The 23,931-nt window shown below is 28.6% G+C and overlaps 1 protein-coding gene across 2 annotated transcripts in view; it reads right to left on the bottom strand.

Moving 5' to 3' along the window:
* Positions 1 to 1,097: 1,097 nt before the first annotated feature.
* LOC107438368 (S1 RNA-binding domain-containing protein 1) overlaps positions 1,098 to 23,931 on the bottom strand; it is a 41,207-nt gene continuing 18,373 nt past the window's right edge. For both annotated transcript variants that reach the window (XM_043051927.2, XM_043051926.2), the window contains exons 11-22: positions 23,188 to 23,396; positions 21,599 to 21,756; positions 16,873 to 16,978; positions 14,097 to 14,204; positions 12,720 to 12,811; positions 11,397 to 11,479; positions 10,752 to 10,858; positions 10,030 to 10,203; positions 7,167 to 7,277; positions 6,400 to 6,485; positions 4,499 to 4,597; positions 1,098 to 3,388 (exon numbers count right to left, since the gene is read on the bottom strand). In XM_043051927.2, coding sequence (XP_042907861.1) covers positions 3,138 to 3,388; positions 4,499 to 4,597; positions 6,400 to 6,485; positions 7,167 to 7,277; positions 10,030 to 10,203; positions 10,752 to 10,858; positions 11,397 to 11,479; positions 12,720 to 12,811; positions 14,097 to 14,204; positions 16,873 to 16,978; positions 21,599 to 21,756; positions 23,188 to 23,396 — 1,584 coding nt within the window. In that variant the 3' untranslated portion in view covers positions 1,098 to 3,137. The remainder of the gene's footprint in view (positions 3,389 to 4,498; positions 4,598 to 6,399; positions 6,486 to 7,166; positions 7,278 to 10,029; positions 10,204 to 10,751; positions 10,859 to 11,396; positions 11,480 to 12,719; positions 12,812 to 14,096; positions 14,205 to 16,872; positions 16,979 to 21,598; positions 21,757 to 23,187; positions 23,397 to 23,931) is intronic.

The raw sequence follows: 23,931 nt of genomic DNA, 5'->3' as shown, positions 1-23,931 counted from the left end.
AAAAAAAAATTTGCATTTATGACTGAGAACTATTTTGATTAATACAAGAACTGCTTACAAACATAAAGCTGTTTATGCCTATCAGCTTTTTAATTCTTTTGATAGCTGGACAATAGAAGCTTAAAGGTGGAGTAAGGGAAAATTTTAAAAACTCTAATAGGATGAGCCAAAATAAATTAAAGTGTCTTAAATCCTTTTAGAGGTAGTGCAAAAAAATATTTTTTGAGTGCTAGAAAAATCTGTGTGAGTTCTTAAATTAATAAATTCCATTTACGTTACCCACCAATACATTTAAGTAATTAGAATATTCATTTAACATGCTAAATTGTTCAAATAATATTGTAGTGAGCCTTCTAAAATATTGGCAAAAATAATTAAAATTATGTAACTTTTAGTTTTGATTCTATACCACTTTATAAAATCTTTTGCCGAAAGCGGAGTAGTTTGCATCACTGTATTCCTAGCGTGGAGACTTCACATCGTTTGCATGGTAATGGTAGCAACTTGCACTACCACTTAAAAGTTATCTTTTCTTAACAAGAATATTTGCATAAAACTTTTAGAATTATAACTTAGTATATTCTGCCACCTAATCAGCACTGAATTTTGGATCGTTCATTGAAGTGGCAGCATTATATCTTTTGAATTGCCCTTCCATTAAGGTGACCAGAAGATATCAAATTAGAGTTTAAGATTTGCCATACAATTTAATAATGATAGTTGACCACTCAACCACATTAAAATATTTAAGAAAATTCGTCTTTTATGGCCCACCCTGCAGTCAAATTTTAATTAAGTAAAGATTTTTTTTAATGGTGGGCACTTGGACTTTTTTCCCATCGACCCCACAAAAGCCAGAATTGCTACTCTCTCATCGTTATGGCACCTGTGGCCAACCCACAGAGGTGGAGTAGCCTTGCCCAAGTCATACAACCACAAGCCCGTTTATAGGGCAGGTTACATTCACACAGAAGAAAGGACATAAAACACAGAGAGAGAAAGTTACATCCATGCCTACAGTGGGATTCAAACCCACAACCAGTCCAGTACAGTAACCACTAGATTAGTAATCGGCTAATTAATTAAAGATCACGCAATTAAAGAGTGATGTTTTATTACAATGTAAGATTAATATATTCTTTGTTTAAATGCAAGTAATGATAGAAAACATACTTAAATTATGTACTAGAAAACATGTAATGAATTGGTTTACTGCATATTCTGCAGGGAAAAAAAAGTCTTCACGTCAATGTGAACACATTTTGAAGTTGAGCAAACAATAAAAATATTTTCCTTAGATTTTTGTAAGTAAAATATTTTTGTAACAGATAAACTCCTATAAGTACATAATGAAACTTATACAATAAGTAAACAAGTGTAAAATAAACTATAACAGCAAAAAATAATAAGGTAGGGTCCTGACTATCTGGTTTAATGTGGCGGAAAGGCAGCAATTTTAACACTCGCTCCTATATAATTAACAACACATGTTACGCAACTTAAGATAAATGATTAATGCAAAAATATCCACTAATTATTATTAAATCACACAAATCTAATAAATTATAACTAGTAAAAGTCAAACTTCACAGTGTTGCATACGGTAGGCTGATTAGTAAGGGGTTTGTAGCAGAGCACCACTTTATTGTTTCTCATTTTTTATTAGATCGGATAGTACGGAGGTAGGATAGTCACAAGCCAGATACTCAAGACGTAACAATTGCGTAACAATAACATCACACAAAATGTCACTAATTTTATCTTATAATTTTTGTTGATAGTAAAATAAACATAATTAATCACAAAATAATTTAAAAAAAGTAAAAATTAAATAAAAGTTGGATATTTTTAGAAATTTAATACAACTTTCATATTATTTTTAAAACATAAATATCTTTACACATATTCTGTGCCCAGGTGTCAAATCATAAAGTATATGAAATAAACAAGTTTTACATAAAATACTTTCGATATTTTACTTTCAATAGATTTGACAGCACTATTAAAAGAGTACACAGATGGCAAAATTTAAATATATATTTTAGAAGTATATATTTTAGACAATATATTTTTTATAATGCAGCAATACTTCAGAGGTCAATCCAGGATTTCTTGCCAGCATCCAGAGTTTGGAAATTTGAGAAAAACATTTGTTAAAAAACAACATTCTCTCAAATGTATATGTCATACATTTAAAAGAATACAATATTCATAATGTTCATTTAAGACTGTATAGCAAGATATTAATTGGCTAAGATATTACAATTAATTAGAAAGCTGTTAGATCAATTAGCTGTTAGAAAAATTAGTTCAAATTTTTCGTCTGTTAGTTTTTCTGGTGTATGAAAATAAATTTTTAGTTATTAGAATTTTAACAAAATTCGATTTTAATAATACGTTATAGAAAAACGGGTTTTGTGAAAAAATGGTTTTTGAAGTTTAAAACTTCATGAAAGATGCCTCTCAGTAATTTAGAATTTCGTCAAAGGCCCTTTTTAAAAATTTTGGATTCTTCTAAAGAATTTTTAAACAAACCCAATTCTCTTTTTATATTCACACTTTCAAAACTTTTGAATATATTTGCCATAAATAATAATAAGGCTCAGCAAAACAATTTTTTTTCAGTATTAGAGCATTAATAAGCATTTTTTTTTAAGAATAAGGCTCATTTTTTAAAATTCGAATTAAATAAATGCACTAAAAATGTATTAAAATAGTTTTTTATTTTTTATTTTAGAACAATAACATTTAAATCAAATGGAATATGTGGTGAAGAGTTTTAATTTTCTAATTATTCTTACATTAAAATAATGCCTACACTTGAAAGTATTAATTCATAATTAGTCATCACACTTATCGTTTAAAAAGAACAGAATTTACGAATTATCCTTTAATCAAAATAATGCCATATTAATAATATTTGATATTATTAACATATCATATCATTAAAAAAATTAATTATGCAATTAGATTAATACTCTTTATTTGAGAATTGTAGCATTTAAAAAGAAAAGAATTTTTGATTAAATATTTTAACTTATTAATTATTCTCTAGTTAAAACAATGCCTGCATTTATTAATATATAATTAATCTCACTGTATCATTTAAAAAATTAATAAAATATTTAGAGAGTATATCACAGTTTTATTTCCAGCCCAATTCTCTTTTTCTGAGCATTGACTTCAAGTACTTTAACTGTAACTCTATCACCCACATTTAGTTTTTGTCCTTTCATTTTACTAACATGAATTAACCCATTACGTTCTACTCCAACATCAACAAATGCTCCAAATCCCGTCACGTTAGTCACTCGACCAGTAAGCTCTTGATTAGTTGCAAGGTCCGAAAATGTTCTGATTGCAGTACGAAATAATGGTTGATCAAATTCTGAAAGTGAAATAAAAAATATATTTGTTAAAATATTACAGAAAGATAATTTCATTGAATTAGGAAAGTAAAGTGAAATAGAACAAAAGAAATATAAATGCAATACATTCAAGTAGGAGCCTTTCTGTTATTAAATTAAAGAAAAATTTTGGATTTATGCTGCTTTAGCAATTTCCAAATTTGAGTTTGATTTTTTTTTACCAGATTTTTATCTGATAAAAAATATATTACTCGTGTAAGCTATTCTGTAATGATTTCTTTAATCTATAATTTTAGAAATCTTCAGTCAAAAAGGAAATTAACAAAGCATACACATTTGGGGTGGAAAATTAATGTTTAATTAGGAATCAGAAACAATTCCAAATTTGCTGATAAAGGAAGGCGGGATGAAAAACATCAAAATAACTTTTTTTTCCATGGAGGTGCATCGAATTGTCACCTTTTAACTCTTCTCTGCTTCCTTTGGCAATTAAATTGGCCAAAATGTTTTCAGTCACAGCTTTCTAAGTAGTGATATTAAAAGTATTTTTGCCTTTTCCCTGCTTCAATATTAATTTGTAATTCTTAATCAGACTTTTAAGTTCTTTTGCCATGCTTTTTGACAAGGATAAAAAACAAGAATATTAAAGAACAGCTTGTATAGTAACACCATCATTTTTCCCCCAGGTACAGTAGAGAACCATTTATCCGGTATCCAGATAACCGGGAGAAATTTTGCTCGATTTTCCCGCCATTTTTAAACTAGAACGATTTTAAACTAGAACGAAAAAAGCGGAAATNACTTTTAAGTTCTTTTGCCATGCTTTTTGACAAGGATAAAAAACAAGAATATTAAGGAACAGCTTGTATAGTGACACCATCATTTTTTCCCCAGGTATTTGGCAAAAAGTTCTTTATTTTCCCTCATATTTTTTATCCTAAATTCCAAGTTTTTTACTGAAGAGTATAAACCCTGCTTTGCAAAAAAATAAAAAATAAATAAAAAACATCTTTAAGAAAACTGTAAAACTAAGTTTCACTATAAAACAAATAACAAAAGGGCATTATTATTATATTCATTACATTATTATCAACATAGGGAAAAAGTGATAAAATCCAGAAATCACTTGCCTGCTCTGATATCATAGTCTTGAAGCTGTTTCAAAGCATCAACAATTAGCTGCATAACAGTCACTGGGACTGAATATTTTGTAGCTACATCCTCAATACCTAAAATGCATTCAAATATCTTTTTTAATAGTGTTTCATATATTATGCAATAATAATAAAAAAAATAGATAAAAGTCAGTGAAATAAATCACTACTTTTTTTTAAACGTTTTTGTTAATTACCATTGATTTAAATCTGTAAACTTAAAAAATAATGATTAAGAAAATTCATTAGACTCATAAAAGTCTGAACAAAAATATAATTATAATAAAGTAAAAAAAAATAGCTAAAATGTTTTTAAATAAGCTTATACAACATTTTAATATATCTCTGAAAAACAAGATAAAAATAGGCAGACATTGGCTGTTTGTTATATCTTATCATTTTTACATTAGAACAAATTCGTAAGGCAAATTTTTTTTCACTTCTTATAAGTATACATGAGTGTTTCATATCATAACAGAGTAAAATATAATTAAACTAGGAATTGGGTAATACAGTCGAATTTTGGCATCATGAACTTAGATTTGTTCATTAAAAAAATCTGAATTCCCTGCTTGTTTGATAGAAAATATGATTAACANAAAAAAAAAAAAAAAAAAAAAAAAAATTTGTATATATATATATATCTTTTTACATTTCTTGGCAGTGTTATCCAAAATATAATTTTTCAGATAGTAACTTCAATACTCCAATAATTTTTGAAGAGTGACATTAAAAATAGATAATTTCAAAAGAGAGGTTATAGTTGTAAATTACAGCCTTTTTAAAATGCAGATTATATTGTGACTAACAAATAAATTATATAAGGTTTAATTATTTGTTATCTAGAATTATTGCTACCTCTAAAAATATTAAAACTAAAATTATTATTTTTTTCTCACCATTTAAAATTTTTAAATATAATAATTAGTAAAATATATGGAATTTAATTTTTTTGCACATTTCTTTGGTTCTATCATTGATCAGCATGTTTAAAATTCATGTCACTTAGTTGCACTTTACCGTTGCACTAGAGCTGCACATTGGGCTATTGGAGATGGTCTGAGAAACATCCCTGAGGATGATCCAAAGACATGCCATCACAGTTTTGATCTTTTGTGAATGGGAAGGCTTTCCCACTTTGGTAGCCTGATAATCGAACACATTTTAATAAGGACCAATACTGCATTTCCTTGGTCTCTTTGCAGGCTAATCTAAGTGGTCACCCATCTGCTCACTGACTGCAGCCAGCGATGTGTAACTTCTGTTCTTTGCTATTTAAACGATAATCAATAAAGCATTTGGTTAGTTATCCTAGCAGAATATTTGCCATCTGCTTAATAGCAGAGCAAATTAATAAGTTCATGAGGGCTTTTCTAAAAATTGCTAAAAAGCTCTTTAGGGGTCAGATTTTTTCCAGAATGAAAGTTTCTTATAATTTTATGGTTGAAAGTAAAATTTGTAGAAATCATAAGTCCCGCAGTGGACTGATTGTTAAGACACGGTTCCCAGCAGATCACCGAAGTCAAGCATTACTGGCTGCGGTCAGCGTGCGGGTGGGTGACCACTTGGATCAGTCTGCATAGGGACCGAGGGTGTGCGTTATTGGTCCTCGTTAAACTATTCTACCGTAAAGTGCTCGACTTCGCGTGCAGGTCGTCGGGCTACCAAAGCGGGGGTGCCATCCCCTCTGCAGAGGATCAAAATTGTGATGGCATGTCTTCGGATCATCATCACGAATGTTTCCCAGACCATTGCCAATAGCCCATTGTGCAGCTCTAATGTGACGTAAATAACTAGAACTACAACAAATCATAACATATTACATTACTTAATTATAAACCAATATAGTTAGTTTGTGACCCTAAATTTATACTCACTTGCAAATCTCATGTAAGAATTCACTTTATCAATTAAAGATTGCTGTCCTATTGAGCAAGGATCTGCTCCTAAGTCTTGCAAAAATCTAAATACAAAGGAGTAACACACAGTATAAATAATCCATTATAGATAATAACTATCCAAAACACTAATTAGCTTAGACATTAGGAAAGTAGTGATAATAAAAGTCTAATTATATTTAAAAAGAAAAAAAAGTTATCATTAGTTAAATTTTTTGTAATTTTTAAAGGAAGGAGTAGCATAAAATGAAATTCAATTTACTTTCTAAAGTTGCTATTTATAATTATTATTACTAAAGTGTAGGATTAAATTTTCACTTTCAAATACAAACATAAAAAGTAGCATTTGTTTTAAAAAAATTAAAATTTAAAAAAATAAATTAGGAAACGGCAGTCAATAAAAAAAAGCATATTTAAATAATAAAGTTAAATTTTTTTAAATCCTAATCAGTTTTAAAACATAAAAAAAGTATGAAAAATAACTTCAAACAAACCAAATAAAATAAATATAAAAATAAATATACATAATTTTTAATGAAAATAAAAAATTCTGAACAATAATTTCAATTGTGAAAAAGAGCTTAAATTTAATTTAGATAGAAATAAAATGTTTTGCATAAATGGTTAAATTAATTTATATTTTAAAAAGAAAACAATACAGTTCATATTTTCAACACATTATTATAAGCATAAAAATAAAACATTACACGTAATTTAAGTATTTTATAATAAAGAAACTCCAATACTTGTCAGCTGCATTATATGATTCAGGGTGAATGATTGTTCTGTCTAATGGATTGGGAGCATTTGAAACATCTTTCTTAGTTTTGGCTACTTTCTTCTCAGCTCCAGCAACTCTAAGAAAATATTCATTATTACTAAAAGGTTTAAAAGTAAATATTGTATTTTTCAGAAAACCTAACCCAAACAAATAATTTTTAAAAATTTTTCAATTTTAATTAATGTTTGAACTATCCTGTCTTTCAAAAACTTTAAGTCATCTAGAGTTCAAAATTTTGATGCTGGATAGTTAAAAACCATTTGGTATTTGAGCACAACATATGAAGATGGTATTCAAGACATTATTCAAATTTTTAAATTCTTTGTGACAAAGAAAATATAGTAGTAATCAGAATTGGTAATAAATGTAAAAAAAAAGTTTAAGAAAGAATATTCCTTATGACATAATTTCAGTTAATTTAAATTTAAGTTCACAATTTTAAATTTCAGAACACAACAATTTCAAGCCCTTTATACTAATATAAACTTGTAAAATGCAAAAGAACAAAAGGAAAAAGTAAGAAAATGGAAGGGAAAAAAAAGCATAGGTGGCCGACGTAAGGTAAAGTGCATCTCACTTGCATTAATTATGAAACATAATTAAAACTAAAATATGACTCTTAATTATTAATCAACCAACATTAAATTAATGAGCATATTTGAAACTAACTTATAGAACAATTTGTTAACAAAGTTTGTTTTCTTTTAATCTTTCATTTCTTCCCAAATCAGAGCTCAGTCTGTTTCAGATTTTTAAAACCCATATGATATACGAAGTTTCATTCATTAATAAGTAATCATGTATATTTAAGTGTTCATGATTATGACTTTCAATCCTATGACATTTTAGTTCTTATTTACAAATGACTAAAAGAAATATCTGTTTTTTAATAATCTCCCTGATCAACTTTTGATCCAATAATCAAGATTTTATGCACTAGGACAAAATCTTAATGATTAGAGGGGATGGCCACAACTTTTACATCATGTTGAAAGAGATAAATTTACAAGGTAAAATACAAATTTTGAATGGAATTGGTTGAATAGTTCCTGAGAAACCAAATTTTAGATGTATGACATTTTAAAATTTAATTTCTCATGAGCTAGTAGACCAATTTCATTCAAACTTTGTTTTATTCTTTTACACTCTTTAACATAATGTATACATTTGTATACCACACAATTTAAAAAATTTTCGACTATTTGTAAATAAAAAAAATTATAAAATAATAAATGCCTAGTGAAAATTATTTTTTGCAGAAAAATATCTTTGGATAAATAAATTTTGTAAAAGTGAGCAAAAAGTTTTTTGATTTGCTTAAAAAATTCTCGAGACATGGTGAAATACACCAGAGAAGTAAAGTTAATATTTAAAGGTCCAAGGTTCGTACCACTCTCCTGACCAAACTGATGGATATTTTCCAGATTGCAGCTACCCTTTCATTTAGAAAATTATTAATATTTTATCTTAGGGTCAGAATTTTAAATCCAACAGAAAAGTTATGTTTATTCAGAGACAGTACCATTGAGTGCCTAATTTCATAATTTAAAATTTAGTCTGCACTAATTAATTAGGATATGTAAGGTCACCCTCTCATATCATTAAGATTGAGTCCTAGTACATGAAAATCTGATCACTAGATCAAAAGTTATTCAGCTAGATTTTTTTTACACATTGTATATACAGAAACATGGATTTCTATTTATAGTGGAACCAGAGTTTAACATTTTCCATTTCAAACGTTATCCTGCTACCATTTTTTGCTGGTCAGTAAGAATTGCTTATACTGTTAATATTAAATTATCCCGGATGTTACTTTATTCAAGAAAATCCCGCTTCATATGTTTTTGTAACAGATTTAAATAATTTTTTTCCTACAAAGCTGGCACAAACATTTTCGAGTTTGTTCTTTCTTTTAAAAACAAAGAGAGACTTGTTTGGAGCTGCTCTATTCTTTCTATTCTATTTTGTCTGTGAGAAGAGATTATTCCTTGAGTCAAAATCAGAAAGGCGGTGGGATGGAAAAGGCACAGGAAGGGTGGTTAAAGGAAGTATAGGAGCTTAACTTGTAAAATTTGTGAGAAGAATTTTTTTCAGCTAACTTCAACCTTTGAATCTGGGAATAATTCCAGAATTTAAAAAAAATTACACTAAACAACTTCCGGAATCAAGAAAATTAAACAGTTTCTTGATACTGGTAAACTGTAAGATGCTTCTAAAGCACTGATAAATGTTTTGGAAGCACTGAATCGGATTTTTACAGAGATAGACAGTATCAACAAAAATGCATTTAAAATGGGCTTAATAAAGCCATTTTCTCGGTATTCAAAAACATTGGCCTTTTAGGATAGAATTGGAGTGACTGAAGATCTTTTGAAGTCGATGATGCATTTCGACTTCATCACACATCCCCATTACTTTTCAATTCGTTTAATATCTGATTCAACACCTGCTTCCGATGATGGTGATGAAAACGAGTAAAAAATATCACAAGATATACCCAAAACTAATCAAGAATTTCAAAAGCATACAAAACTCTTGAACAATATTTATTTGCAAACGTATACCAAAAAGCAAACAATAGTAAGTATTGAGACGGAAATTGTATTTAAAAACAAAATAAAAGTAAAGATTACACATTTTTTCAAGTAGTTCATCTCTGGTAAATTTTTGGAAAATATTCTTATATCTTTTTACCCCAATTTTACGGTTTCCCGTTTCGAGCTCTTCTTTAATGCTAGTCTGATGGAAAACACAAAATTGGGGTTCCAGCGTAATAAGATTCTTTAAAAAAAGAGAAAAACATTCATAAACAGAAAAAGGTATACTTTGCACAAGAGCTAGTCTCTGGTAAAATTTTAACAAATCCTGCACACTGTTCAAATGATTTTTGTCCCAGGCCTTTAACGAGCAACAATTGCTGCCTATTCATGAAACAACCATTTAGAGTTCGCCATTCAACTATTTGCTTTGCTCTACTGGCAGACAGACCAGAAATTTTCCTATAACATACAAAAATAGTATCAGATGACAGCGCAAACTAAAATAACTTTGAAAGAAAAATGCATACACATGGAGAGAAAAAAAGAAGGTAATTTTAAGCTACAAAGTGAATTATATTTATGCAAGATGAATATTTTTAATTATTTAGTAGATAAATTTAAGAACTTTTAGCATAAATCACAATCGCAAATTATTATCATCACATATTATCACAATCACGAAATATTATCATTACAAATTATCACAATCACAAATTATCACCATTTATATCATTTTATCACAAATTATCATAAATAAGATTATAATTAGTTTATATTATAACTCAGCAATTTTGTGCCCAATGTCTGCGCATGAAGGAGAAAAAATAAGCAGATTCCACACTACAAAGTGAATAATATAAATGAGAGATGAATATATTTAATAATTTAGTAGAGAAATTTAGGAGGTTTTACAAATTATCATAAATCAGATCATAATTAGTTTATATCATGGTTAAGAAACATTTAACTTTACATTAAAGAAAAAAACAAACTATTATGTATATTACCTAAGCATAGTTTCTGGACATACATTTAAATCAACTCCCACAAAACTCACACATTCTTCTACTATGCTATCTAAGGCCTTTTTTAGTTGAGATTCTGCAACGTCATGCTAAAAATACAGTCAACTATTAGTAAGGAATACATATAAAATAATCTCAATAATTAACATATTCAATTTAAAATTTTTTTTAAGGAATAATAGATATTTAGCTTATTTTTTGTGAAGATTGACACTGTTGCATGTGTATGTGATGTTTTTATGTGATTGACATAATATTTTTAGTGGTTTTAAACATTCTAATGTTCAAGCAACATTAAGAAATAAAGCATGTATAAAGTATAATGATATCTAAACAATATTAGTGGTTTCGTTGAATTATAGCTACTCTAATGGTCAAGAGTCTGGAATTTATCCACAACCCTTTCTGGTCTAGTCTGGTTACACTTATTCCAAAAATATTACAGAAATGTAAAATTATTTACTTCTAAAATTGACCTTCTTTTAATAATCACTATCCTTTAAATAATTGAGAATCCAAGATCGCAGTTGTTAATGTATTGGCCTAAATTTTTCAAATGAAACTTACTGTTCCAGAAAGGGTTTATTCTGATACAATTTAAGTACAAGTAAGTATTCTACAGTATACCTGATACATTCCAACTCCTAAGTGCTTGGGTTCTACTTTTACATACTCTAATAGAGGATCTTGAAGTCTTCGTGCTATAGAAACTGAAATACAAATGCTAACTTTAGCTAGTAAATAATGATTTTACATGAAAAAATGCTCAGAGAAATCAATATTGAAACTCTGAAAACGAGAAGACAATTCCAATATTACGTAAAAATGGAGTTAAAAAGATTTTTTCTCATCCTTAGCCTATCATCCAAGGAGAATCAGCCATCTTATTTCAAAGAAGTTAAATTTTATATTATCAAATTTTACGAAAGTAATATTTTTCCTTCCTTGCTTATTATCTTTCTCATAATTGTTCGTTTGTGTCAGTTTATGAAATAATATAATTCTTCACATTAAAAATCGAATTTTTAAATGAAATTACAAACATTTTAATAATTTACAATTATTTTTTTTATTTATTATAAGTGATTTTTCAAATTAAGTTGGATGCATTACTACTTTAATAAATGTGCAATAGTTTGTGGATATATGTTACAAAATAGGAAGAAAAAAAAACTCAAATACTTAAATAATTTTAATCTAATGAAATTTTCATTTTAAAGCAAAACATTTTAATTGTTAGAATGGTAAACCTTAAAAATGCTAATTAATTACAACAGTCTATATACATGGTAAAAATGAGTTTTTTAATATTATAAATTTTCATTAATTTTCTATTTGAAATTAAACTTTCTTTTTCATTAACCCTTTGCTTACCTAACCTTGATCCTATAAGTGAACCAGTTAAGTAAAATAAAGCATTTTTGAGCCACGGGGGTTAGGGAGGTTAAGGCTCCACGATTGCACGATCAACTGCATGATAGAGGCAATGTGGTCAGTATTGCACACAGGCTACTTTTGCTTCCCAGGCAAGATTGTACCTGAAGCTGGGTGGGCTTCAAGCTGCCATTGGGGATTGAACCCTGATTCTTCACCTTGTACCTTAGACACTTAAGTGCATTAACAGCAGAGCCATCATGACTCAAATACACCAGAATTACAGGTTTTACCAAGCCAAGCAACATACATAAAATGTTAAATTTCACACTTAAAAAAAAAAAAAAAAAAAAAATTTTGTGGTCCCTGTGTTTCCTTANAAAAAAAAGAAAAAAAAAAAGAAGAATACTCCAAACAATGTTCCAAGATCTCTTATAATTTGTAATTTAGTTTTAGAAGAATCTAAGAGCATAACTAATAAAAATTGATAGGAAAAAAAACATATAGTTTTTGACGATTATTTTTATCCAGTTATTTTTATAACAATCAAAGAAATAGTTGAAACAAGTACAATACCTGCACTTCTTAGATTTGGATCCATTCCAGGTAGTTCTGCTTCAGCCTCTTTAGTCACACTGTAAATGGACACTCCATTTTCATTGACAATGCTGGAAGGGAAAAAAAAAACATATACATCAATATTTTAAAAAAAATTTTACAGTACTAAGTAATCACCACTGATGAATCTGTCATCTTAATACAATATTATAATAATTATTATAACCGTTGTTGAACAGTCGACTACTAATGTTCAACTACATAGCCTTGTAATTTTGAACCCAATCCAGAAGACAAGGAAACTCTCGGATCAAGTATTGTCAAGTAGTCTTCAGCATTCACAATTTTGAGTATAATAAATTATGCAGTGCAATAAAGATAAGAAATAACTTTCGGGATGCAGAGGGCCTTAGAGTAAGATTAAGTACAAACAATCTATAGAGTAAGACAACTTATGAGATGCCTACCATTCATGTCAGCACTCTTCTAACATCTTAAAAAAGAAACAGTGAAGAGAGTCAACAAGTTCGAGATGATATGAAATTCATTGTAAATAGTCATGTCCAATCAGCATTCAGAACGATGAAACTCTGGCAGATGTATAAAAATTTTCTTACCAACCAGAAACCTGCTTATTTTTAAAAGTAGCTTGGCGAATATAAATTTCTTGCTTGATTTGAAGCTTAACGTTTTGCAGATTGGCGGGTGGCAAGTGGTTATTTTCAGGTCTATTAAGTACATAATTTTTTTTCAATTACAATGCTTGCATACATTTTCAAATCGTTATTTGATAATTTATATTGACCCACATTTGTCGTTTTCCCTTATGTATCATTCACAATCAATGATTCCTTGAGAAATCATCAATTGAGGCTTTACTGTATTTTGAAACATTTCAAAAAATCAGTTTAGAAAGAAAATTAATATTATGTTTGACTTCCATCTAGAAACCTGAACTTCATGGTTTTAACATAGAAATAACTCTTTTTAAACACAAACATAATTTGATAGGTAGGTATTTTATTTACATCCCACTAGAGTTGCACAATGGGCCATTGGAGAAGGTCTATGAAGCATCCTTGAGGATGATCCAAAGACCTGGTCAAAAAATTTGGACTCGCTACAGAGGGAATGGCTTTGGTGGCCCAACCACCTGTGCGCAAAGTAGGGCACTTCACGATAGAGCAGTTTAACGAGGGTGGAAACCATGCACCCTCGGCCCCTACGCAGGCTTATCAAAGTGGTCACCCACCCACTTACTGACAGCAGCCAGAGACGCTTGACTTCAATGTTCTACTAGGAACCATGTCTTTACGATCAGTCCACTGCAGGACAAACATAATTTGAAATTCAAACTTTTAAATGCAAATAATTAAGTGAATAAAACTAACAAACCAGTATTTAACTTCAAATGGGTGGAAAAAACCTGCTTTTATTAGATTTGACAACCAGACTTCAGTTTCCCTGCAGGCTGTTCCATTTCCTATAGCGAGAATTTCAGCCCTTGAAGAAAAAAGATCATTTAGATAAAATTTCTAATACATTTAAAACGTTTTTTTCACACCAGTCAACAATTCTTATCGATAGAAAATAATATTATCATCACTCATTCCAAAATTTAAAAAAGAGATAATCAATAGTTCAATTTTGCAACAGAAGAAATAGTTTATAGATAGTATATAGGTTATTTATAGATAAAAGTAAAATATGATTGATTTGCTAACATTGTTTTAAGTTATATGAGGGTAATAATTTTTTTATGTTAATCCAGTAATGAAAGAAGAGTTTAAATATTTAAAAAAAATGTGACAATATAAAGTGTATTACAAAGTAAAGAAATTTGTGCAAAAATTGTTTTGTTCATGACTCATTTAAAAAATTTGTATTTATTTGAGTTGAAAAATTTTTAAAACGAATGAAAGATGCTAAACTAATCATAACTTCCACCAAAAAAATACACAAATTCAAAGATTTTGGGGATATTTTGGAGATATCATTTTGGAGATTTTGGAGATATCATTTTAAAATATTTAAATTAGAAATGAACAAATATACTGAAAAAAAAAACAACAACAACATAAGTTTTGCGTCTGTAAACTAACAATTGCTGACTCAATTAGAAAAAAGTTTGGAAATAATTAACATATGATACATGTTCAATGAAGAATTATATTCAAAACACTGTATACAGAAGTTTAAAAATTAACAATAGTAAAATGTTTGCTTTAATTAAAAAAAAAAATGGTTTTTAAAGGTTCAAGGCAAGTTCTTCTGATTTTAAGTGTTCTCAAAAGTTGAAATCAAATTCAAGTATTTTCCAAAGTTATGGGAAATGGAATGCTGTGGGTGCTTATGGGAATGCTGTGAAATGTAACTGGATTATAGCAGAAGATTTATGTAACACAATTCTATAAACTGAAATTCTCAGTAAACCACATAGACTTTGTAAGTGTAAACAATGAAAATTAAAGTTAAGAAATTGTTGTAACTAAGAGCTATAAATTTTTGAAATAATTTGTTTAATTATTTGCAAATAGTTCACAATTTCAATAGCTAAGCAAACCAAAATTGCTAAATGTAAGTGTTATTAGTTTGATGTCTTTTTCTGTAAATAAGAAAAACTTAGGTGCTTATTTTTGTGCTTTTTAAGTATTTTTAACAATAAATTATTTGAAAGCATTTTAGATTGATTAGTTCCAGACCAATACTGCCACGAACAAATATTATCGGACTAATATTGCCTTGATATCAAAAAATTGATACCAACATATCAATTTATATACCAGTCATGTTTCATATTTAACATAATTTTTTGAACTAGCATTTACAATTACCTTACCTACTAATGAAGAACATCACACATTTATAGTAACTAATTCAAGAATAAACTTTTTACAAGAAACACGCTATTGTATTTTAAAATTGCGTGAATATGAATAGCAATATTGGATTAAAAAATCACGTGAATATGGATCACAGTATTGGATAATAAAAACGCGAAAATACAAATTGAGATATCGAAATTTTAAATCACGTAAATACGAATCATGAATAGCTTTTTAAATCGCGCATAAACACGAAAATCGATGCTTGATATTAAAGCCATGTGAATACGAATCACGACATTAGATTTTAAAAACGTGCAAATTCAAATTGCAATATTGGATTTTTAATTCCCGAAATAACAATCGCGATGAATGATTTTTAAAACGCGTGAATACGAATCACAACGCCTAACTTTTAAATCAGGTAAATATGAAAATCTAAGTTTGATATTAAAATCGAGTGAATAAGAATCGAGATGTTAGCAGATTCCGGTGCAACCGCAAAAATCCAAATCAAATTGGTCGAAGAATCACATTTATGTAAATGTTTTAATAACAGGGTGTAGGGCAAGTTTTAAAATTTTGTTGAATAATAAAATTTTAATTCACAGAAGTATGCAAACCAATGGCTTTGACATACGCTGAATACTACGAAGATTCGTGAGAAAATCACAGGCCCCAGTTCTAGTTTTTTAAAACCAATGAAGTCCAGAATTCCAGGGTTCACCCCTAAATGGTCTATATAACACAATATTCTATAAGCCACAATATTTATGACATAAAAATTTTTTACAATCATGCCATGAGTACCAAGTCGGAAATATCATTTAAGAGGACTGAAGAAAATCACTAAGAAACCAAGATGACAAATAATAATCAAATCATAATTCTAAATTATAGAGAAATAAAGAAGTACTAAAAACTTAAACACAAATTTACAAGTACACAAATTTATACTCATAAAATTATTATGAAAATCCCTAATGTTTGCAGTCATTCAAAAGATATGAATGGTTAATTTACATTTAAAAATCGATACAAGCGAATAAAATAAGTAAAAATAAGGCATAAGCTATCAATTGACACAATAATCACAATAACTCACATTAACAATTCATGGGGTGCAATGGTTTAGAGTAATTGTAATTGTAACTACAAATATGAACATTATTGCTTTTTTGTTGTACAGTAAGAAACCAAAGAATTATTTAATAAAAAAGGCAAAAGAAAATATTCAATTTTTGTTTAGTAAATTTTAAAAGCAATTTATATGCATAGAATGAAGAATAGCATTTTCTTTCTCATCTTATTTAATCTATATAGTTTTAAAACTAATTTAAACGTACCTATAGTTAGAAATTAAGCCTAAAATTTTTTCACCATTTGGGTCAGGAAATTTTGTCATCTTACTCTTGGTATGTGGATAGATTACGTCAGTACATAACACCTCACCTAAGCAAAAACATAAAAAGTAAATGATAAGTTTTAAATTTTCTATGAATACAGTACATCTATACGATTCACAACTACTTGTACTCCTTTGATTAAAAGTAAGTATCATCAAAAGGTACTGAGAAAAATGCTGATTAAAATGCATAAACAACTAATGGTGCATTTCATATTAAAACTTCGGTCAATAAATTTTTTATGATGTTCCATGATTCAGGATTTTTTCATGCGGTATTGAAATAAAAGTATATTGTATAATTTATAATTTTAGAAGCAAATTTAGATTCAATAGTTCATTTTCATTTTGAGGTAAAATAACACTAACTTTTTTTTCCTCAATTCTTTGTTATTCAAAGTGAGAAACAGTTTAATTTCTTATTTTTAATAACAAAGTTTCTGTGGCTAATTTTATCCTAGTTCCGGTCCCAGCGCCATTGTGGTAACGTCTACATACTTCCTTACTGAGAGCCCTGATAAGGGCTGGAGTGAAATGTCAGACTCTGGAACATTAAGTTCCAAAACCGGGAAGCCCGACAACCCGGGGGACTTGCCCCCATGGAACTCGGAACATGTGGTAGAGGAACTTTGTCTGTGACTCATTGTACTCATGCTAATAAGCTTAGGACAGCCTTCTCCAATGAAGTGAGGAACCAAAGTGACTGATTTGGCGACGATTGTTTAAGATATAAGTTTAAAGTTGATGCCGGTAAGCTGGAGTAGCGGTTTTTTAAAGGTATTTTGTGTAGTCCCAGGGTTCTGTGGAAGAATAGCAGGGGTTTCGATAGTAAGGATTTTTTTAACCAGTAATAACCTTTTTTTTAACCTTTTTTTTCAAAAACAATATATGAAATAAATTATGTAAAGGATATGCATTTATAAAAACATTCTGAAAGTATACTTTATTGAACATTTCAAATCAAAATGAAATAACCAGTCATAACATAACTGTTATTGTTTATAATAGTTCTTTTTTTGAAAACCATAATTTAGCCTATTAATTTATTCATTTTCAGCACATGTATACAGCAAAAATTCATGATCATGTAGAGCTCCATAGCTGAAAAAGCTGTTGCGCTAGAAACCTGATGTGAAGGGATTAACTCATAGATTACAATAGTAGAATGCAGAATACTTATTTCTTAAAAAAATATAGATACAGATTTTTCCTGTGCATCTAACATCAGAGAAAAACAGACTTAATGAAGTATTCAAATATAATTAATAATGAGCTGGATATTCATACCTTTGGAAGAAACAACACCAATTTTACAGCCATGAGTGAAGCCAGGGTCAATACCAATCACAGTTTTGCCTCGAACAGGAGGAGTTAGAAGCAAGCTTCTGACATTAGATCCAAAAACAGATATAGATTCCCTCTCAGCCTTTTTCGTTAGTTCACCTCTGAAACAAATGCAGTGCATAAGATGTAATTAATTTCAGTAAACTCCTGATTATCCATGGAATTGAGTGGCCCACAAAGCNTAGTTTAAATAAAAGCAATAATCATCAAAAGGTACTTCGAAAAATGTTTATTAAAATGCATAAACAAATAATGGTGCATATGATAATAAAACCTTGGATATTCATTTATGATGTTCCTGTATTTAGGATTTATCCATACAATATTAAAAGAGAAGCATATTATTTAAAACTATATAATTAAAATTACATATTAAAGTATATAATTAAAAGTATATATTGTATATACTAAAAATATATAAAGGTATATAACTTATAATTTTTGAAGCAAATTTAGATTGAATTGATCATTTTCATTTTCAGGTAAAATAACATGTTTACTTTTTTAAAATTTTTTTGTCATTTAAAGGGAGAAACAGTTTAATACCTTATTTTTCATAACCAAGTTTCCATGGCTAATTTGATCCTATATATAGGTACAATTCTTGAAGAAAAAAAAAAAGACATTTGAAATAAACTTCAGATAATAATCATGAATAGGCAAGATGTAATTAGTCAATAACAGTTTTGCCTTATAACATATTTAGTCTTTTATTTATTATAAGGCATCATAGAAAGTCATCATAAATTTAAATATGTCAAAAACAAAAATATAAATCAAGGAATCTTTGCAAATTTCAATAAAGGTTTCAATTTCATGTATCATATTCTGTCTAACTTTTCCCATATGAATTTAAATAAGAACTTAAAACTTTTTTTTTATTAACAATTTATGAACTCAAAAAATATTGAAAATTAAAATAGCTTAAAAACTAAATTGTAAAAAAAAAGGTGACATTAGCCACAAAATTCAAAATAATGAAAAATATAAAATAGAAGAAATATTGAATAAAACTTTCTTTAATGAGACAAAATTTTTAAAAAAAAATTTATAATTTTTAGACTACAAAACAAAAATAAAATAAAACAAAGCAGTAAAAATGTTTAAGTTAGTTATAACAAAACAAAACACACAAGTTGAGTAAAATAAGGTATTTTTTTAATACATAAATATACCAATAATAAATAAAAATACCTGAGTACATAATACATAAATATTCAAAATACATAAATATATAAGAAAATAAATTTATAAATAAATAACTTAATATAAAAACAAAACAATGTTGAATGAACTTTGCTTTACATGGAGAGGAAGAGAGACATAGAGAACCTATCACGGCTAGCCTGGTGGCATAAAGGCCTCTAGCTCTACTGTCTACCATGATCCGTCTACCACCGAGGATATTTCATGTCAATGTGGAATTCATATAGACCAGCCATCGCTGGGAATTGAACCCAGTTCACTTCATTGGAAGGCGTACTCTCAATCCCCTGAGCCATTGGGACTCAATAAATATAATTTAAAATCTTTAAAAAACAATGAAAAAAGCACTTAATTTTTTTTAACGAATACGCTATTTTAAACACATGCTGCTATAATTGTAATAGGCTGGATCTGAGATGGCCTTCCATACAAAATTAAAGCTCCATATGTGTACCAAGTTTTATGCTTCTATCAGTAAAGGCATGGTGATGGAGTGGTAGAATTTGAAGCCCACCTAACATGTATATTAAATTAATGTTTCTTTTCAAAAATAAATGTATGATTTTTTATAAAAAGAAAAGAATTAAATTTTCAACTTCATGCTATTGCCAATCAGAGAATAAAAAACAATAATGTAAAAAAAAGGTAGGGTAATTGTGACACTAAGTGAAAAACCCTGAAAATTTTATATACCATACATGTTTAATATTTAATATAATTTTTTTAAAATAATATTTATAATTAAATTACCTACCAATGATGAATATCCCACCTTTATAGTAACTAGCTTAAGAAAAATCTTAGTTCTTACAAGAATCCTAATGTTGTATTTTTAAAATCATGTGAATATGTATTGCGATGTTGGATTTTTAAACCACGTGAATATGAATCTTAACATGTAACTTTTAAATTAGATAGTAATTAATAAAATCACTGCTTGATATTTAAACCGCATGAATAGGAATAGTGATATTAGCGGATTCTGGCATTGTTTTAACTATTCAAAACGTCGAAAATCTGACAAATCCAAATAATCAATTGGTGGAAGAATCAAATATATGTAATTGCGTCGTTAGCGGAAATTAACGAAAGTCTCAAAATTTGAATTTTAGACTGAGGAATTCTGAGAAAATTTCGTCAGATTATAAGTTTTTGATTAGTGAAAGTCAGAGAACCAATGGTCTTGAGAAACGCAGAATTCCGCGATATTCTTAGAAAAATCCTATGCTTACTCCTAATTTTTTGACGGAGTTAAAGATACTTCAAAAAACTCGGAACTCCGGCAAAGCCCCAGAATACAATCACCCTTGAATAAGAATTTAGGTTGTCAAATAAATAAAAAATCTACTGATTTTACTAATATTGTTTAAGATATAAGTTTAAAGTTGATGTCTGGTAATCTAGAGTAACGGTTCTTAAAGATATTCTGTGTAGCCCCGAGGTTCTGTGGAAGAATAGCAGGGGTTTTGATGATTAGGACTTTTTTAATGGGTGATAATGGCAATAATATCCAATACATAATTTATTTAATAATGTCGTTATTTATAAGAAATTTTCAAAGTAAAATAAAAAAAAATAGAAATTTTTTTTTTTAAAACAATATGAGAAATAAATTATGTAAATGATATGCATTTATAAAAAAATTCTAAAAGTATACCTTATCGAAATTTACAAATCAAAATAAAATAACCATTCATAACATAGCTGTTATTGTTTATAATAGTTCTTCTTTTGAAAAAAAAAAGAATGCAACACATTAATTTATTCATTTTCAGCATATGTATACAGCAAAAATGAATTCAAATTGATAAAAGGATGGAACTATTTAAATCATCACAAAAAATATTTCTAAAACAGCTAGTTTGGATAGCTAAATCACAACTGTTCACTCATATTTCTTTAAGTCTGGGTTTGACCGAAAGAAGCTTTATCATTTTGAGCTCCATAGCTAAAAAGATGTCTGCTGCGCTAAAGAACGGATTAACTCATTATTATAGTAGAATACAAATTTCTTATAAAATATATATACACAGATTTTTCCTGTGCATCTAACACCAGAGAAAAACAGACTTAATGAAGTATTCAAATATAAATAATAATGAACTGGGTATTCATACCTTTGGAAGAAACAACACCAATTTTACAGCCGTGACTGAAGCCAGGGTCAATACCAATCACAGTTTTGCCTCGAACAGGAGGAGTTAGAAGCAAGCTTCTGACATTAGATCCAAAAACAGATATAGATTCCCTCTCAGCCTTTTTCGTTAGTTCACCTCTGAAACAAATGCAGTGCATAAGATGTAATTAATTTCAGTAAACTCCTGATTATCCATGGAATTGAGTGGTCCACAAAGCACAGGTAAGCCAATTTGCGGACAATCCACAAAACGCTTTACACATCATCAATTTTTTAATATAAACGATACATTTAAATATCTATTATTGGGGATAATTTCCTAATGTGAATTATCCCCAATTCAAGCAGAAGAAACTGCTTGATGGGTGCCAAATCTATTTATAGAAATTTGAACTTCCTCCTGCATTAGCAGTTTGACAGCTGTAAATCATGAATCACATTGTCTTGCTCCTTATGAATGCTTCACCATTTTCATCCTTTCAATGCTGGTTTTTACTTAATTTTCCGTATTGCACTTGAAGTTGCAATGCTTAAATGTAGACCCATAACTTGATTAACTGAGCACCCGGGCTATAAACTAGATAGTATGTTGTTCTTAAAATAGTTCCATCTCTATTAATTTACTTATTTTCAGTTCTAAACGCTCTGTTGTTTATCATTACAAAAAAAAAGTAAAGCTCAGATGATCAGTAGTTACTGTATAAAAAACCTTTTTTTTAAAAAAGTCAAAAACAATTAACAGTTTATAGGTTCATTTTATATTCTACTAAAGTGTATACATGAAAAGTAAAAAAAGAAAATATTTATAATATTCCAATAACATAGAGCAGTGTTTCCCAAAGTGTGGTATGCATACCCCAAGGGGTACAGGAACAGTTTAGCGGGGGTACACGTTCTTATGCAAAATATCTTTCAACAAACGAAAATTTCAAAAATTTTATTTAAAAACAAAGCTAGCCATGAAAATTTACGATTACATATTTTTCTATTGGTTATTTTTTGAAAAGTTAACAGTTAATAATTATTGGTGTCAACAGCCAGTTGTGATTTGAACTTTTGTGCAATTTTTTATAGTAAAAAATACCTTCATTTTTTATTAGTGGTACACAGCGTTAGGAAAAATTTAGAAAAGGTACAAAAAAGTCATAAGTTTGGGAAACACTAACGTAGAGCATTTCAAAATATATAACCAGACATTTACAAAGACAGCATGTTTTGAATGAATGTAATTCTTTTTCATTAGATCAAGAAAGATAATGCAACAGAGATCTTTGCCACATAACACAATATAGATTCAATAACATTCCATAAGAACAGATTCCATAACATTGTAAGGAAGAGACAGAGAATTATAACTAAGAAGAAAGAACTGGGTAACTTTTCAGATGTGCCTTCTATATACAGTCAAACTAGAAGGTTTCTGGCAGGACTAAACAATTAATCAACTCAGTTCAGTTTTTAAAATGAATGTTTATCTGCGCACAAAATTCATGCTTTTTTAATTAATATGTTAACACAACAACAAAAATAAAAAACATTGAAACAATAGCTATTTATAAACTTTCATACCTTATTTGTCGAGTGATATAAGGTTCAATAAGACGTTCATATGCATCGTCAATGCAATTTTTTAAAAAGCCATTGGTCTCCACATCCCAGTATTTTCTGTCAAAAAAGCATTTCCAAATAAAATCTGTTATTTTCGAAGCTAAATATTTTGGAATTTCAATTTTTATTTTTAATACTTTTTGTTTTTCTCCTCTATTTAAAGCCATAACCTGAAAAGAAAATGAATGGGAAATTTTAAGATACACATAAAAATACAGCTGCATTATACATAATACACAAAATTTAAAGCTGATCAAAAATTTTATATAAAATTAGATATAACTAGATTCAATCCATAGCTGTAGAATCAATAATTGAAATTGGGACTAGAAATTGGAACTTCGGATTTTCCTGAAAGCTCTACTCCTAATTATATTCAAATTCTATGAAAGTACTAATATCATATTTGCGTTAGCTCTTAAACTAAATACTAACTATCTTTGTTATATTATGCAATAATTATAACTGAGCAATAATACCTCCCATTATTATAAATAATAGCCCCAGATACTTCTGACCAGCATATTTTTATTCAATTATCTTTACACAGCTTAATGTAGAACAAATTTTACAAAGAGTTAACAGTTTCGTTCGTTGGTATGCGCAAAAATAATACACAAGTTTTATAAAAAAAATCTGTTGTTTCCGATTCTTACTTAATAATCTAGGGTCAGCTAAACGTTATCCTTGACTCCGTGTACCCTG

The sequence above is a fragment of the Parasteatoda tepidariorum genome, chromosome 9 (assembly GCF_043381705.1).
Source record: "Parasteatoda tepidariorum isolate YZ-2023 chromosome 9, CAS_Ptep_4.0, whole genome shotgun sequence".
Taxonomy (NCBI): domain Eukaryota; kingdom Metazoa; phylum Arthropoda; class Arachnida; order Araneae; family Theridiidae; genus Parasteatoda; species Parasteatoda tepidariorum.
This window is presented reverse-complemented; position numbering and strand designations above follow the sequence as displayed.